Below are 19,711 nucleotides of genomic sequence, written 5' to 3' on the forward strand. Positions count from 1 at the left end.
TATAATACTGCTGTCTCGTTCGTACATATCCACAGCGGGCGCTTGCAAATGAGATGATTTACAATAATTAAGACCTGCTACATATTGTTCAGCTGGATGGTAATATATGAGAAAGTACAATCATCTCAACAACGTTTGCCTCCACGCGATTCACATCCTTGTTCACCTTTGACCCGCTCCCTTCAAATTACATGAACAAATTCTACGTTTTGATTTTATGTCTACAATATTATACGTATATCGAAAATAAACTAATACACTTACGTTTTTTAATACTACTTCACAGAAAACAGCGTCGCGAGACAACCTCTTGTGGCGAACGATATTCGCGTTATGATTGAATATGTAAAATGCCAACATTTATATGTGTTTGCGTTTAAATGAATATAGAATATTACCAATTAAATCTTTAAATTAATTTAATTTATTTATCAATTAAGATAGTATAAATACTGTTTAATTATACAGTTTTTTTTTGTTCAAATTGCTGTTTTTTAATACATAAAATTGACTTCAAAGTAAGTTGATTTACATAGTTTTTCCAAATAATATCACACAGTTATTTAGCTATTATATAAAAATATAAAAATTGGGTCCTATAGGTTGAGATATGTTCTATTACAAAATATTTTTTATATATTTTTGTCATGTTGTATGTAGTAGCAGATGAAAGTAATCTTGAGGTCGATTGGCGATTTATTGAAAACTACTATTTTATAAACAGCCGTAAAGTAAGAAAAATATTTTTTTAGATTATTTATTTTTGACAGGTTGTATAAAACATACATGTATCTAAAAAACATATACGATAAATATTTTTTTGAATATGCTGTTACGGACACAAGTGACTTCGAAAATACGAAAAAAACCGCAAAAATAGAAAAAGCCCTCTTGGACTGTTAAGGCGATGCCATACGTAGTAATGCAAAATCATGTGTTTTTGGTTTGAAAATTTGGTCGCCTAGAAATGTTTCAGATGCTTTAATTAAATACTGCGAGTAGAATACATTTTGGCCTTTAAAATGATCGAGTAGTTTTTAGATAAGTCTTTTTAAAGCCCAGAAAAAAAAATGTATAAGGCCTATGAAAACTGCTTTAAAGTTCAAAATCTCCCACTTACAAACCCGTTTTCGGTTATGATTTTATTGTATAATGTACCAAATTAAGTTATTTATAAAATGATCGAAAAAAAAAAATATTTATGCCTGAACATCCACAAAATAAAATTAAATGCACTTTTTGGCCATGTTTTTTTCTTGCATAAATCAAAACAGGCGGATGGTGTTAAGCGGGAATTTAAACCTTATCGCCATCTACGTGAGGGTTGTTATTGATAGCGGCTCAATTTAAAATATTACACGACGTAGTGCATCGCCTTAACGGCCCTCGCTACTAAATGTTTCTAGCGCGAATTCGAATATCTAACTCGCTGCACCTGGCAGCTGGCCGGTGCGTTCCATTCAATACAAGACACGCACAGAGCAAAACAAATTATTATTAATTAAAGATATTGTGATTATGAAAATTATGTTAAAATATATTTTTGAATGTAATGCAATATTACAATAGCTTGATTCATGGAGGAGGTTCTCAGTAACAACATTTAATATAACTTTTTATTTGGATTTTTTTTTTGATAAATACAATTATAAAGAGTTACAAAAGGCTTCCCTTTGTTCCAGACTGGTTTCGCAGTGCGGCGGGGCACTGTTAATACTAAATTGTATAGTTTAATTTGAGGTCACGGGTTCAAAAGCCGGCGAGGACAAAACAAATTTAATTTAATTTATATAAGTATGTCATATTATAGAATTAAAATAAATTTTATATAGTTACATATAATTAATCTGTACCTCGTTCAAAAGTGGAAGATACGTTCAGTATCACCCTGGTGAGAGACCATAATTCAGGATTGAAAGTTGCTTGAGAACGGCGTAGATATGTTTAGTGACTAGATCTGAATAGCCTGGAACTTTCCAACCTTATGTAGACCACATACATAAGGAATATAAATGAAATTTCTTTTGAGGACACTTCAATGAAAATGTTATTGATCTTCTTAAAAATTCTTACATGTTTTGGTTTTAGCTGAAACCAATTTTACTTTACTTCTTTTCGGTATTATGCACTTTGAATTACTCAGGATTTATAATAGGCATGCAGCGATTATGTCCAGGATCAATTAATTCGGGTAGCATGCAAAAAATTTAAAAGCGATTCAGCTGTTCAACCATATTAGTCTGCCGAAATTCGTCATCCCGTAAAATTTTTTCGATTTTTATCCGAGTTCAGTCCATACAACAAACATACAAATAGCTTTTTTTGTTACATGTAATTGGCCCTGAACCTGGTAAAACCAATCGTGAGATGTATTTACCAGAATTTCTCCATTTTTGCTAACATAATTTTTTTGGATTTTACTGCTTCTTATATGAGCATGCTGCGTGCTGCGAAAGGACATTTAATTTCAATCACGGTGTATTCAGAAGAAATTCCATCTGGTGTCGCACCCATATACGGATACTCTTCATGTATGAAAAGACCACACTTTTCTATGGTAATGCTTTCTAGTTCTGCAAGCTCCTTCAGGACATTGTATTCATGTTTGACTTTGACTTTGGACAATACCCTCAACACTACATCACTTGTTCCTGTATTCTCTCTGAAACCAAACTGATTGCTAGAGAGTATATTATATGTTTCTAAGAATGATACCAATCTCGACATAGCTAATCTCTCTATTACTTTTGAAAGAGTATTGAGTAAGAATATAGGTCTGTAATTATTTACATCTAGACGATCTCCATATTTAAAAAGGGGAATTACTTACAATGAGAAGGGAACATCCCACTCTCGAAGCTAATACAGTGTTTTCCAATAAGAGGTGTTATTTTGAATAGCCCGCTATTTCGGTAGATGTTACTTTTGAAGCTGTCATTTTTTGACATTTGACAAGTAGAAACAACGCCATTAATAAAATGGAACGATACACGCTTCAACAACGCATTGAACTTATTAAAATTCACTTGAGTGAATCAAATGCAAATCATTTTGAGTGATGAGGCCCATTTCCACCTCGGTGGCTTCGTCAACAAGCAAAATCGTCGCATCTGAGGCTCGAAAAACCCAAGAGTTATTGTTTAAAAGCCTCTTTACACTCAACGTGTGACTGTTTGGTGCGGTTTATGGTCCGGCGGAGTCATTGGACCTTACTTTTTTGAAAATTAGGCTGGAGCAACAGAATGGACAACAGTGAATGGACTGCGCTACCGAAAAAAAATGAATGATGTTTTATGGCCGGAATCGGATGGTATTAATCTGGACAACGTTTACTTTCAACAAGACGGCGCTACGTGCCACACAAGCAACGAAACCATTGATATTTTACGATTAAATATCAAAATTTCACCTCTTATTGGAAAACTCCTGTATTTACAAGGTGAGATATGAGACAAGCTAATTCGGATATATGCATTTTATACACCATAACACTTAAAGAATCAATACCGCACGAGAAAGACATTTTTAAATCATTTATCACATTTGTGACTTCAGAAATGCTAGTTGGTTTAAAATAAAAATTGTCCCCTGTAACGTGAAGTTCAGATTTAAAATCATTCACCAGACACATCTCAATAGTTTTATTAGCACAGCACAAATTACTAGCGAAGCTTGGACCAATGTCACTGAAGAAGTAATTTATATGATTAGTAATTATATTTGGACTCTCTTCTATTGAAGTAATAATACTATTAATTTTCAATTTTTTAAGGTAGTTTGTTTCTTTAGTTGTTTAGTGACTAGATCTGAATAGCCAGGAACTTTCCAACCCTCCTTTTCCCTATTTCTAAAAATGTGGACTACATACATTAGGAATATAAATGAAATTTCTTCTGAAGACACTTCAATGAAATAAAATGTTATTGATTTCTTCGAAACAATTCCTTTTTACATGTTTTGGTTTTAGCTGAAACCAATTTTACTTTGTTTCTTTTCGCTATTATGCACTTTTCTAAATACTCAGGATTTCTAATAGGCATGCAGCGATTATGTCGAGGATCAATTAATTCGGGTAGCATGCAAAAATTGTAAAAGCGTTTCTTGACATTATCAAGCTCGAAGTCATATTGGGTACGTAATTAGTGTCGCCAGTATCCCGTTTGCAAAAGTATGCCCGTTCCTTGCATAGTGAGTGGTCTCCAAATACATGTTTTGGACCATTCAATATATTCAAATAAAACTGTTTTATTTTTTCTAATTCATAGTCTTCCGGTACGTTATTGCACAACGTACAGCCGTTCTCAGGCGTAAAATACGGCTTGACACAATCTTCCTCAATGCTAAGGGATACTTCTAACAGTGATTTAAGTTTTTTGCAATAATTTCGAAGTGATTTCGGCATTCGATCTTTTCGACTGAAACATTTTTATACGATGTGCTTCTTTTATTTTATTGTAAGTGCTGGAATATTTTATATACTTTTATATTTTAAAAATATCAAATTGTTTATTACTATATTTATTAGAAACCCGAAAAAAAGTTAACAATAAATTAATTCTTAATAATATAAAATTGTTTATTACCTATAAACCCGAAAAAATGTTAACAATATATTAATTCTTAATAATATTAAATTGTTTATTACCTAGAAACCCAAAAAAATGTTAACAATAAATTGATTCTTAATAATACTATTTGACACTACACAGCTTCGACGGAAACGCACAGATGAAACATAAAAAAAGGCGACACACTATTATAGTCCCTACGCGCAACGCATAGAGTGGAATATTGTTGAAACGTCTCATGGAAGTGTAATAATTACGCGGAATTTCGAACTTTGAAAAAATATTGACACGACGGACCGTAGAAAGCGTGCATTCACGGCCACCTCATAGAGCCGAATGAGTAGGAGAATTCTTAGATGTTCATTATATAGTATTTAACGAAAATAAATTGTTAGTAAAAACATATATCTCGACAGAAAAATGTATTTACGATAGCCAAGCGTGGCTACATTATCGATATTTTGACGATTAATAACTTAGATTGTCGTTTGAATCTGACAATTCATGATTCTTCATACAACGATTGAGATCGCTAGTAAGGAAGGCCCTTAATACAATATTGCGTATTGTTTACCAGAAGCGCGCATTGCTATATATGACCAGTTTACGAGTTCGGGTATGAAATGTACATTGATTTTATTACCATACTAGTTTTTTGACAACTAATGGGTAAAAGTGCTAAGCGATTTTATCTTTGAATGTAGATGAGGCGAGGAGTGTGTGCCTACAAATATATTAAAATATGTTTGTTTGTATGTGGATGAAGCAAGAAGTATGGGACTACAAAATTAAAAAAAATAAATTATTATTTGGAGAAAAAAAGGTGCCAAGGAGCTTACTGATAATTTTTTCACCGAGCCATTCGGGTTGTGTAGGATGAAACTCGTAGTTTGATACCCATATCGTATGTACGGTTTTTATCACTGGCACTCTTGAAAAATCCCAGGGAGTTTACCGCTTTATTTAGTACACTTTCTGCTATTCCAAAGCTTTCAGTTATATGTTTGAAAAAACATTGCTTTATAAACACGCAAAATGTAAAAAATTTTACTAAAAAAAGTATATTTAAAAAAAAAATCAATTAAATAATTCGTTTTAAATAGTAAAATTACTTTCCCCAACTTCTGTGCTCCTGGTAGATTACAGCGTCCTCGAGGTAATTTTTCGCAGAAATTTCTTTATAAAAATTATCATTTTGAAGGAAAAAAATTGTCATTTCAAACTTTATTTAATTTCTTAAAAAAAAAACGAAAAAATATATACAAAACGCAATTGGGGTACCTACTCAAAAATAAAGGGATCATACTCGGTACCCAAGCCCGCCTCATTCATTTTATGATTATTATAAACACGTGAAATACAAAAACTTTTAATTAAAAACTGTATATTTTACAACAGAAATCGTTGCTTCAACCTACTAATACCGCTTCCAACTTTTGCCCTCCTGGTATAATTTATAAATTAGCGTGACGTTATTGATGTAATTTTTCACTAAAACGTCCATAAAAAAATTATTTTTAAGAAAAAAAAATTACTGCCCTACGGCTAGCTTGTGATTGGCCGAGCCGCGAGATCCGCGAAAATCTCTCCATAGTGGTTCAGACTAGCACTAAACTTTTTATTTATTTATTTATTAATTTTTTTAAAAACATGACATATTACAGTGTTCTTTGGCTGTCCAACTAGGAGATTACCTGTTTTAGGACAGTCAGAAATAGGCATATTTATTAAAAGCGATTCATGTTTAGTCTAGTGTATTGACTTTTACTTAGTTATTGCACATTATAAATAATATGAAAAGTTTTCTTGGTTGATATAAGAAGTTGCTAACTTGTATTTTAAATAATATAAACATACCTATAGAATAGACTAAAAGAATATTCAAATATGATAATACAAAAATAGCAATATAGTAAAAAAATATTGACATATGAGTTTATAAAATTGAAATTTTACTTTTTATTTAGATGAAATTAATATTTAAAATTTGAAAGAGAGTTGAGAAATTAAAAAAAGTAAAAATAAAATAAAAAGATGTACAGAAAGGTTATAAGCAGATTTTAAATTTACAATGTTAAACACACAAATTTACTGTAATACATATATATAAAATAAAATACAGGGTAGTTCGAAAAAACGACAGTTAAGAAAACCAAGTTAATGACTGTTAATTAGCATATTTTCGCATTCATCTCTCCCCAAGATCAGAAGCCAATTATTTACCAGATTTCGGAGAATGTTAGCACTTTTTGATTTCCATGCATCGGGAATAAGATTAAGCAATTTAGGGCCTAAGTATGAGAATTGTCTTTGAGCTAAGGATGAAGAAGTGGTGGGAGGAACAACTGGGTTCCTCTTAGCATGTCTAGTATCGTGATAATGGAGTGCGGAAGTGTATTGGTGACGCGTTCTTTGGGTATGTAATATGATTTTCCTCATGTATAATTGCCTTACATCTAGAACACCAAACTCTTCAAACAATGAATCACTAGGGTATCTGAACGGTTTTTTAAGTATAACTCTAAGAAGTGATTTCTGAGCTTTTGCTAAGGGAACAAGTATTATTTTAGTACAACCTCACCAACCTAAGGAAGCATACTCTAATAAGGAATTACACATGGCAAAGTAAATTCTTTTCATGTCTTTAATGCAGAGAATATTTCTAATAGCCCTGAAAAGATGTGTAAGTTTCCTGACTTTTGAGGAAGTTAATTCTATATGTTTATCCCACCTCAGAAATTTGTCTATGATAATTCCTAGATATTTAGTACTGTCCACACATTCTTAGGTACTACATTTACATACATTTATGGCATTGCAATGGTGTACAAAAATGCCATGCATCTCTTATGTTGACCCGCTTGAGTTGCACTGAAGCAGATGAATTTAGTTTTATCCGAGTTTAGAGTGAGGAGATTGCTGTCTAGCCACTTTTTGACTTTGTTAATACCAATTTCTGCTTTACTGAGAGTTTTTTCCCAGGTTTTTCCTTCTAATAATACTGAATCATCTGCAAAGGTAATAATATGGTCTGCAAAGGAACTATTACATAACTCATTTATATAAACATTAAACAAAAGAGGTCCTAACGTACTTCCTTGAGGTACACCGAATTTTATATCTGCTGGATCGCTTAGAGTACCGTTAATTTCCACTCTTTGGCTCCTATTTTCTAGGTAACTGACCAACCATTTTAAAAGTTGCCGGTTGCCATTTTGCAGTTGGATACCGATTCTCTGTAGTTTGCTCAGCAGAATTTTGTGTGAAATAGTGTCAAATGCTTTGGCTAGATCCAAGAAGAGAGCAATGCATTTAATACCTTTTTCTAGATTATTAGAGATGTTTTTTGTCAAATTGGCAATGGCATTTTCAGTGCTTAAGCCTTAAGGATTCAACAGATCTGATTGGTAAGCTCAAGAAAGTTAAGACTGAGGAAGGAGATATTCTGGTCAGCTTTGACGTCGTGTCTCTTTTCACAAATGTGCCTCTAGAAGACTCTATGACAATGCTCAGGGAGATATATGAGGAAGATATTTGCAAATTTTTTGAACACTGCCTCAAAACGGGATACTTTGCGTTTCAGGGTGAACTGTTTGAGTAATTGGAGGGAATTGCGATGGGCAGTCCGTTGTCGCCAGTACTAGCCAACTTTTTTATGGAGAAGTTTGAAGAAGTGGCACTCGACACAGCTTTGGCTGTCCCTAAAGTATGGTGGCGCTACGTCGACGATTTCTTCGCCATTTGGCCTCATGGAACGAAGAAACTAAACAAATTCCTGGACCATCTTAATTCTCTCCACAGCAAAATTAAATTCACAATGGAACTGGAAAACTAAGATTAAATCCTGCCTTTTCTAGATGTGGAGGTGATGCGAAAACACGATGGTAGCCTAGGGCATACTGTATATAGGAAACCAACCCATACAAATCGGTACTTACACGCCGATTCGCACCACCATCCAGCGCAGAAGAGAGGACTTATCCATACATTGGTGACCCGAGCGACCAGAATATGTGAAGAACATAAAATCCACAACCGATGCACTGGAGTGTAACGGTTACCCAGCAAGTCAGACAAGGCAAATCATAAGAGCTAAATCTGCACCAAACGAAGACAAAATTGAACAAGAGTCGAAAGGCTGTGCCTTCCTGCCTTATGTGCACAATGTGACAGACAGAATTGCCAGACTATTGAGAAAGGAAAGTATCAAGACTGTCTTCGGAACAACAACAAAGATACGGGACTTACTGAGGTCTGCAAAGACTAAGTTTCCTCTGGAAACAGATGGAGTGTATAAACTCAGCTGTTCCGGATATGACAAGGTCTATGTAGGCCAGACAGAGCGGACTATTTCCAAAAGGATTTCAGAACACTTCAGAGCTTGCAAACTCGGCCACCCTGACAAATCGGCAATTGCCAAACATTTGATTGACACCGGGCATTACTTTGGATTTGTTCCTGAAATCCTGGGCAGACCCAAAACTTATAGAGCATGGCTGATTACGGAGGCCATTGAAATTCATAAAAATCCCGTAAACATTAAAAGACGCGATGGAGCTAAGCTCAATAGTTCTTGGTATCCGGTAATTGACGGCTACACCAGAGCTAAACGAAGAAAACCACTTTAAATAAAAAAAAATGATACGTTAATGTTAGCTCAGAGGGTTGGAGCTGGCAACACGGTATCACAACCTCATACATAAGCTCACATTTTAACACAACCTCAAATAACACGTCTGCCCTGATGATGGACACTGCAATGCTGTCCGAAACGTTGGCTAAAGAAGGAGTTAGCGCAACACGGTATAACACCCTAAAAACAAATAACAAAAAAAGAACCAATCCTAACCTAACCTAACCTTACCTTTAATAATCCAACCTAACTTATAATAACCCAACCTAACCTAACCTATTATAACCCAAACTAACCTTACCTAACCTAACATAACCTGACTTATACTAACCTATAATAATCCAACTTAATCTAACCTAACCTATAAACTAACTTAACCTATACTAATCCAACCTAACCTAACCTACCATAACCCAACCTAACCTATCCTAAACTAACCTATAATAAACCTTTTTAAATATTTCATTATTTGTAAAACAAACCTAAATACCTTTATTTTATTTTTCGAGCGTGGCTAAAATAGTACCACCTACCTAGTATTTGCATACAGTAAATGGTAAAAATTATAGCCACTCATATCAGGAATACCAAAAAAAGAAAATGTCATCAATAGAATTTATTCCGGCTGTCATCTAATGCAACGAAAGCGAATTTTCATTTTATGTAATTAAAATGCTAAAATTAAAAATTTCCCGAATGCATTCATATTCTTTTTATATTAATTAAGGTAAATCGGAAGATTTTATTTAAAAATATTTCGTATTATCCTTTTCCAGCGATTCCGAATAATACCTTAATATATATTATATAAATATATATACTTGGCAAAATGATTGTTTTATTATACGTCATATAAGTACAAGTCAGATTAGAGATTTGTTGGCTAATTTTACAATCAACGAAGCGTTTCTATCTTTCGATTGTGTTTCATGTTATTTTATTGGATTGGCAGTGCCAATATTTCCGCGTATTGTTAACTTCATATCGGTGTTCTGTCAAAATAGTGCGAAATTATTATTTACGTAAATAATATTAAATATCAATATTTTTCAAAATCGTACATGCAAAGAGTTGTTGTTTATTGTCATTAAGTTGAATCAAATGTTCGTTTTATTTGTAAATGCGTATTAAAACGGTAGTTTCACGTAAATAATTACCGTTGTTTGACTAAATGAAATTGTACGTATTTGTAAATCGCTCTTATGCGCTCTGTCGGCCAATAGGGAAACTACTCCAGCGGCCGGTAAAGGAGGGATTGACATTTTTAAGGAACCTTAGAATGTTCGATTCTTGACAGACGTCAAATATGTAAAACGTAATTGTGGATAATTGTTACTGTAATGTAATTAATACAACGGATTTTAACTTTCTAAAACATATTTTCTTCGATATTATCCAAAAATTATATGAGCAGAAACGATGCTTTTGAAGAAATGGGGCGATCCTATTTTAGTATGAAATCGGGTCTTAATTTTCAAGTTAGCGGAATTTACCCGAAACACACAATTTTAATTTTACCAATCAGAGGGCCTACATCGTCTAGACTTAACTTTCTAAAACATATTTTCTTCGATATTATCCAAAAATTATATGAGCAGAAACGATGCTTTTGAAGAAATGAGGCGATCCTATTTTCGAATGAAATCGGGTCTTGATTTTCAAGCTAGCGGAATTTACCCGAAACACACAATTTTAATTTGACCAATCAGAGGGCCTACATCGTCCAGACGCAAGAGTAATAATACTATCAGATTCTGCTGATTGTAGTGAACAACTGAATAATGAGCATACAAGTTCTTTACCAAATTCATTGATAAAAATGTATTTTCTCAGATATCAGAAATTTCACGATTTTTGTAAAAATTTTTGAATGGTTCGTTAGTCGTTTCTTACTGCTTTTCAGCCTTTATTCACTGCACGCCACTGTTTGACTTAATCTACAGATCTTTTTTCTCAAATTATGAAGTTGTATGTAAATGCTTACAAGGCGTGAATAATTAAATGCAAAATTTTTACACTTTTGCTTTTAAAAGAATGTTAGTTGTAAACCTACTGCTATATTTATAAAAAAATAATATTTTGTAAAAAATAATAGTAATAAATCATTTTGTAGTTTAGATATTTAAGGCTACAATCTCACACAAAACAACAGCATCGCTCTTAGTTACAAAGAAAAAATTAATTATATAAGTCTTCAATAATTGTTTATTATATTTAATTAAAATAAAACAACATTACCAAAATATTTAAAAAAATCAAAATAATAAAATAATTTTGAAAAATCAAAATAATCTAAAAAAGTTAAAAAAAAAATTAAAACATTATATAAATTTAAAATGATGCAATATATCACGTAGTTGCGAAATTTTTGGTTTGAGATGATAAAAATTATTTATTTATTTCTTTGAGTTTCAATCCACGCTGAGTTGTCGGAAGGATCCCTCAATACCGAACAGGGTCTCAGCGGTCTTGGGTTTCCCGGGTCTCTTGCTCTCGTCCGTCTTGAACTGCCCATTTTCCCGGAACCAGTCGCTGCGGTTTGCCAGCATCGCCTTGCTTTGCTCTGTAGACAAACAAATAAATGAGTTATACGCAATACTATTAACACTAACAATCGCAAAGGGTTACATCCCGTGGTCTCATCCATCGGATAGCCAAATAAAATACTGTTGCAATTCCGTGCATATTTTCCGATGTTAAAAAAACCGCTGATATACTACTATCATTACAGAAGCACTACGAAGTAATGCAATATAATGAGTTTTTTTTTAATTTTATCGCTTAGAAATATTTATCTTTTAATTAAATACAGCGAGTAGAACATATTTTAGCCTTAATAAGAAAATATTCTTTTGATTAGTCTTTTTATAAGCCCAGAATGAAATAAAGTATCAGGCCTATAAAATCTGCCTTAAAGTTCAAAATCTCCTACTTACTTTTTGGCAATCATTTAGTTATTTAATATGGCAAATAAAGTTCTTTGGAAATTAATAATGTTTTTTCTAGCATAAATAATAACCAGCGGCTGGAGTTAAGCGATAATTTAAACCTTATAGCCATCTACATAAGGCGTGTTATTCCAAATTTTACATGATGTGATGCATCGTGTTAAGTGCATTACACACCTATTTTAACAGGAATTACTTATGAACGTAGGTAACAACGAATGTGAAAATATCAGACGCAACAAAATAACAGTTTCACAATTTTATTTTAAAATGTATAAAAGGTAGAGTAAAAGTCATTTACCAATAAGTTCTGGAATATTGCCTCCGTTTCCTCCGTATTCTGCTGGCAAAATGTCCTTCGGAACAAACTCGTAAAGAGCTTCCATATCTTCATTGTGGACGAATAACTGAAAACAATCATCGAACAGAAAACTATGTTATCACCCTGTTGATTAATTGAAGAACAAACAAGAATAACAAAAAAAGATAGACAAAAAAGATTAACCAACCCTCTGTCTGGATTTCTCATTCATGAAAGATTTGAAGAGACTAAAAATAGTCTCAACGCCTGGCGGAGTATGAATGTGGTGGACTCCTTTTTGCCGTATCGGTAAAGATTCCTGTAAACAAAAATATTTGATTGCATAACAATGTAACTTTTTGCCACAATGTATTTATATTTTTTAACTTACATACATTTATATGAGATAATGGGATGTACATAATAACCAGCAGATTTTTTCACATAAACAAATAATAAACTTATAAAGAATACAAATAAAATCTAACGACAGATTTTCACATAAACGTCAAATTATAACAAAAAAACTACAGTCTCCAGTACCCTTGAAGTAAAATATTTACGAAAATTCAAAATTGTAATTATTAAGTAAATAACAAAATAAGATATGAGAACTCAAATTATCGACAATATATAAAACAAATTATCCACCCTACACTACCAACAGCAATAATCACTAATATATACCTACAACCAAACTGAACATGGTTTGCAACTGAACAGGATTCATAGCAACAAAGTCATAACTTGCAGTATGTTAGTTAAAATTATAAATTATTCAACGTTAGCTAGGATATATTTTTAATGTTCTTTAATTATACGAAGATATGTCAATATCATTAAAATTCTTATTAAATAAGTTACACGCTCTGATTATAAAAGCGTTTTGTCTGTTATTAGTAGAGCATTTATAAAGATGAAAAATAGATTTATATCTAGTTCTCGATCTTGGGACTCTAAAATAAATCTCAGACAAAAGGGGGGAACAATCAATAAAGTTAATTGTAGATAAATTTTATGTTTTCTTTGGAAGGCTTCAATGCGCTTAATGTAAATATTATATTGAGGTAGAAGAAATTATATTATATGGGAGAAGTAAATTCAAGATTACTGCGAACATGAGAAAAATATAATGTTTTAAGTGTTTTTATATTATTGAATCCTTTTCCAACACGAAATAATAATCTTAACATTCTAAGGGCTTTCTTCGCAATCATATCAATATGCGTAATGTAAACAAACGTATGTTTACTGTCAAGCAGAACACCACAGAACAGGTTAAGAATTTTAAAGTAATTGGCTGGCTATGGTATTTACGGTCAAATTCTATTTTATTGTGAAGGTAATCACATCAAATTTAGAGGTGTTCTTGTTGAGATGATTAATGATACAGTAATCATTAAAATCTTCTTGTAATTTATAGCAGTCAATAATAGAATTATTAGGAATATTTAAATATCATCGTCGACAATACATTTTCATAGTTAAAGCATTTTATAATGTTGTTGATGAAAATTGTAAATAGCAATGGTCCCAGATGAGATCCTTGGGGCACCTGAAAATATATTTACAATCTCAGAGATGAAGCCATTAATTGTTCCTCCTTGAGTGAGCCGATTAAGATAGGAGACTAGCCATCGATACAGATCCCCGTGAACTCTAAGAGCTAGTAGTTTGGAAAAAAGAAGACTGTGATCAATTTTATCAAAAGCGTTTGAGAAGTCTGTATAGATTATGTCAACTTGGATTTGATCATCCATTGATTTAGAAATATTTTCAATGAAAACTGCAAGATTAGAGTTAACCAAACTTTTTCCATGAAAGCCATGTTGGTTCGCAATTATTACAGACTGGATGCAGTCATATAGTTCTTCATGAATTTTTTTCCAATTTTTGTACTGAAGTTCGGTAATTTACATATTGGACGATAGTTCTGGACATCATGTTCAGGCCCAGACTAAAATACCGGTGTGATAAGAACACACCTCCAAAGATCCGAAAAGACACTTTCTTTAGATAGATTTTGCAATAAATGGGAAAAAACTATAAACATCGAAAAAGATATTCTATTGTATAGGATTTTATTTTTCCCCTGTTCCTAGCGAATTTATTGATGAAAAAATGTTTAACCTGTACTTGATTTTGCTCAAAAGTGTGCACTCATCCCTCCATTATGATTTTCGTGCTGCTGTAATACCTCGGGAGATAGAAAGTTTTGCGATAGGTTATATTAACGGCAACCTTTAGATTCTATTCATGTTCATGTTAGTGAATAAATCACTTTATTATCTTTCTCCATTTGATTTTGATATAAGTGTACTGATTGACAACCACTAATATTTTGTTTTGTGATCGATGAATAACAATAATGCGTTTTTTGCTTTACCCAAACTCTTCCTGCCAGCAATTTTACCACACAAACTTTGGGGAGCGATTTTAAAAAACCTAATCATGTCACCTGCTTTGAGGTTATCTTTTTCAGTCATTAGAAAATTTAAACAAAAATATTTTTGCTGTGTTTAATCACAGTTTTTTGTGATTATTTGAGAGATATAAATGAAAAGATCACCTGTCCAGACATAACCATCTTTTTGATAGTGGCCGGAGTCATCTGTGTGAAATGCCCCATAGTGACTCCCTTCAGATCAACAATGTATCGAGCGCCAGCCACGGTGGTATGGTCGTCATCCATCATCAGCAGGTCTGAGATCATGTTGCTGAGAAGCATGCTATCCATGATGGTGTACTTGTTGGTGTCATAGCAGCCAGGGCGGAGCAAGACCACTCTTGGGCCTGACGGTGAGCATGGCTTCGGCAAAATTATGCTGACTCTGGAAATTAAAAAAATCTTTATTGGTAAAAACACGTATTTTCATCCGAATCTTCATCATCTTTAGCACCTTTAACATCTTTAGCATGTGCAACACTTCAACACCTTGAATATCTTCATTGGTAAAAACACGCCTTTTTCATCCAAATCTTCAACACCTTTAACACTTTTAACGTCTTTAGCATCTGCAACACTTCAACGCCTTGAATATCTTCATTGGTAAAAACACGTCTTTTTCATCCTAATCTTCAACACTTTTAGCGCCTTTACGTATTAAGCATGTGTAATACTTCAACACCTTGAATATTTTAATTGATAAACACGATGAATCGAGCAAAATAACTTGCTAATATTCGTATTTTTTGCAATTACATCTATGCTGGTGCGCAATCATCCACTAATCTGATCTATTTTGCGTTAGCACCTAGCAATGCTAAACTACTTACAAACAAGAAAAAAAATCTGTACAAATATTAAATACTACCCCAAGTTCAACATGGCTTGCACTCTGGCATCCTTCGGATCAACAGCTTTCGTTATTTCAGGAAGCATGGTCTTCATGGTGTAATAGTTGTCCAACTTCTCCTTTGTCCTTTCCAAGCTAAACTTGCAGCCCCGGAGAAATGCGATAAGCCATTGGTCATCTGAAATCATTCAATATTAACATTATTAGCATTGCAATACCAAAACACAAAGGATGCGTTAATTAACGAAAAATTCCAGATACCCATATCTGTCGTAAACAAGATGATAGCAATATTCGTGAATAAATGTAATAAAATGAAAACAAATTACGCACCCGTTCTTGCAATAATGTGCCTTTGCTTAGACAGCCAGTCTTTGATGGCCTGAAGGTCCGCCTGTGTCCTGGATGGATCCTCTCCAAGTTCATCCTTTGCAATCTTGGCCAGTTCTGGACTTAATTCCCTGAGGCCCATTTTATGTTTTTATCCCTAATCATAAAAAGAACAGAAAAATCAAAGTCAATAAAATGCTCATGTTGTTATAATCATCATCACTAACATCACCCAGCGTGTCATCAATTTCCTGGTATAGTCGTAATAAACACGTGAAGTTCAAGTTTTCAATTTAAATTAAGAATCAACTTCAGACTCTTTAGTTCGTGATATTATAATGATCATCAATTACATCATTAACCTTTATCACGCGTCCACGTATAGCTTTACAGCGATGGTTTTTTATCGTGCATCATGCTATAATATATTATAAAATACAAGCAATAAACGTACCTCATTTTAATGTTATTTCAGTATTAAAGGATCACAGGGACTTATCTGTATTTTATCCTTAACAATTGATCATAAAAATATCGGAACGTTTACTAATACTGTATTATTTTATGAGTTTTTGCAATTAAAATATTGTACTCAATGTATAGCTCTCTAATGGATATTTTTGGAATTGCTTTGGATTAGGAAGCAAACTGTTCACTTTTAAGATAAGTAGACAAAATTATATAATGTACTGTAATGTGGAGTATTTTTAACATAAGTATAATAAAATGTACCTTAGGCAAACATAATATATACCTACATGAGATAGGAAAATAAAAATTTACGATTTAAGGTATAGTGTTATGTAATTAGGAAGCGAAACACGTATATTACTTTAAATTTAACAAATGAATAAATATAAAAAGGATTTTCTGAGATCATGTATATATTTTTGTAATCTACAACTTTATTTTAATGGATATCGATATATCGACCTCACCGAGTTTCCTAGTAGTGCAGAGGCTGCCAATTAAAGTTTTGCGTGGAAAGGTTAGGTTGTGTAGGTCAGAAAGTAGCTAAAAGTGACAAAACTTACTAAAAGATTATTCGTATGTCAAGATATAAGACAACGGTTGATGTGACACTAATCATTCTTATCATTTATATATCAGCAAACTAATTCGTTGGGCTCGTTGGATTAATTTATCTCTAACTTATCTACGTTTGAAGCAAAATCAATATTCAGGTTCATCACAGAGTTAAGTATATACTTATCTTCGGGAAGATACTTGATAAGGATACTTTATTATAATACTGTAATATGGTACATGCATTATATTATGTTTACATAATATATCTCTTCTCGATTATACTAAAATAAAGTCTCTATCCGCGTATGTCTGTTTGTGGGCTTAGTTCTTCTAAGCTAAGCAACGGATTTTAATACAGTTTTCACTATCATTTAGAGAATTTTTTACGGAAAGATAAAAATATATATAATGTAAGCATATTATATTTGTAAATGCTCGAGAAAAGTCGATCAGCGCCGGGTACACGTCAGCTAGTTAATAACACGATTATCATATTACATTGATCATGACTAATTTCTGCGCCACATTGTTTATGGAGCAAAAGCAACTTACATTACCATAAAATTTAAAACAATGATATTTGTCTTAAAATATCGTATCTTTGGAAGGGTGTGATTTGTGGATGCAATTCTTAAAGACATGAAAATGTTGGATCTCTTTCAGTCTCTTCAGTGTAATTAATAATTAATTTTCACCAAAAATGAAGACGCAATATCTCCGCTTTAAGTGGAGGTAGTATAGTAATATATGACATAATAATATTTGAAGAATGTAAGACGTATTTTATTTTGTAATAAATTGTAATTTGTTGCTGGAAATAAACCGTAATGCAATATTTATCTACCTACATATTTATTTATGTAAGGAATATACAATCAGGTAAGATTAAGAAAAACCAAACATATTGATAATAATTCCTTATATATATGTGTGTCTATATTGAAAAGTAAACAGATTGACAATAATTCTATATATATGCGTGTACGTTTATACGTTTACGTCTCAATATACGTATATATAGAATTTAGTAATTGTAAACTAACTTTGTTTTGATATATTAACATTGGTTTTTCAGCATTGTGGTCACTCAAAATAAACTAGCGAAATATGTCATTTTGATTAATTAATACTCTGAAATATTAGGTGTTTTTTTTATAGATAGTGATAAAAATTCAATATTATTAAATTTTATCTACACAACTTGAAAGCGATTGTAAAAATGTTAGCTCATCATTGACAGCTGTAATACATGCCCGATCATATGAATTATAAACATTATAAAATATATCTAGAACTAATAGATTTAGGTTTTTACAAGTGAAATAATTATTTTAAAATACACAGGTCAAAAATAAGACTTACCTTTTCTGGTGTCAGATAAAACACTAAATATTTTAAAGGGATTGTCGACTATCTGGCGCAGGTGTGCTGTCTGATCGGTCTATAAGATTGCAAGTCCAAAGTGACCCCCTCTCCACCTTCATTAATGACCTCAGATATTTGTGAAAATGATTATTATATTGTACTTTGTGTGCCCTCCATATCAGAGAGATAACAAAGATCAACTATTATTGATTGCCCGCCATCTCAATTTTGGTCGGGTCAAATATTTGAGTATTTTGTGTCATGAATTATCCGGGACCGTTTTCATAGCTGTTTTCTTTCACAGAATTTTATTTCATTATATTTTTATTTCACAATATTTCATATTATTAGGACCGCAGGTGCCGAATTTCTAAAGAATATAAATGACGAATTAAAACAATATTAGCAGTAAACTCCTTTTTTTCCCAGAATATCTCGTATTTGGATTTACAAACAGATATTAAAGATTTTATTCACCCGTGAACTATCCGGAATAAGTAGCTCGACACAAGAGGCTTTGACAAAAAATACACCTCACGGCCTATGTCATCTTTGGGGATGCTGTGTGGAGGGTCTTTTTTTAAAAGAAAGGAGATTAAGTTCTAGGAAGAAATAAGGTATGAGGGGTGGGTAGAAACGCATCCGCTGCCAAGACCTAGACAAACCTCACCACATGAACCCGGTCCCCTCTGCAAAGTCACCAAACGTAGCGAACCACTTAGGATAACCTATATCAGTTCCTGGGGCGGCGGTACCCATACCCACCTATATTAAATAAAACAATCCCAGGTTTCGAGTAGTCAGACAGTTTTTTAGATTTCTCCCACTATCATTATTAAAATCTTAAAATGATGGAGAACTTAGCTGGAACTATATGGGACCTCGATGCTCGGCTACTAACCGGTCTAAATGCAAATGAATATGTAAACTCTTCGCTAAAACTGAAAATCCGTATAGGTTAGGTGCATAGCTAATTTAGCAATTTTATTGTGAACATGTCGTAATGGGACGATCGAAGAGAAGATTTTAATATAACAAATACTACATAAATAATAAAATACATATTCACCGCCGAATTTAGGCTTCTGTTCCAGTTTCGGCCGAAGCCGAAACTAATGTATACGTTTAAAAAATTACTATTTACCATGTAATTCGGCGTTTTAATTGTTAAACTCGTGAGAGTTCAAATTAAGTGTTAAATTAAATGCACAATTAAATAAAAGGCATCAAGTTAATGAGTA

General features: G+C 32.7%; 1 protein-coding gene across 2 annotated transcripts; it reads right to left on the reverse strand.

Moving 5' to 3' along the window:
• Positions 1 to 11,402: 11,402 nt before the first annotated feature.
• LOC149424370 (retinol-binding protein pinta-like) lies at positions 11,403 to 18,520 on the reverse strand. 2 transcript variants are annotated; one of them, XM_089631310.1, is made up of 7 exons: positions 18,468 to 18,520; positions 16,080 to 16,233; positions 15,765 to 15,924; positions 15,020 to 15,281; positions 12,659 to 12,769; positions 12,451 to 12,556; positions 11,403 to 11,764 (listed from the first exon to the last, which is right to left on the reverse strand). In XM_089631310.1, exons 2-7 carry the CDS (start codon positions 16,216 to 16,218, stop codon positions 11,613 to 11,615), a joined length of 930 nt encoding a protein of 309 aa, XP_089487436.1. In that variant the 5' UTR covers positions 16,219 to 16,233; positions 18,468 to 18,520; the 3' UTR covers positions 11,403 to 11,612. The 2 variants fall into 2 exon arrangements, with proteins under 2 accessions (XP_089487436.1, XP_089487437.1); XM_089631311.1 differs by lacking the exon at positions 12,451 to 12,556.
• Positions 18,521 to 19,711: the final 1,191 nt, after the last annotated feature.

This window comes from Hesperophylax consimilis, chromosome 4 (assembly GCF_061612785.1).
Source record: "Hesperophylax consimilis isolate HC1 chromosome 4, BYU_Hcon_1.0, whole genome shotgun sequence".
In the NCBI taxonomy this organism is placed as follows: domain Eukaryota; kingdom Metazoa; phylum Arthropoda; class Insecta; order Trichoptera; family Limnephilidae; genus Hesperophylax; species Hesperophylax consimilis.

Bases quoted from the DNA above. Each gene is read 5' to 3' on its own strand.
- LOC149424370 (XM_089631310.1), bottom strand. From the start codon at position 16,218: ATGGGCCTCAGGGAATTAAGTCCAGAACTGGCCAAGATTGCAAAGGAT. The intron at 12,770-15,019 runs GTGATCTTTTCA...TTTTGTTTACAG, and splicing joins AGATGGTTATGTCTGGACAG to GAATCTTTACCGATACGGCA. The intron at 12,557-12,658 runs GTTGGTTAATCT...GATTGTTTTCAG, and splicing joins ATGAGAAATCCAGACAGAGG to TTATTCGTCCACAATGAAGA.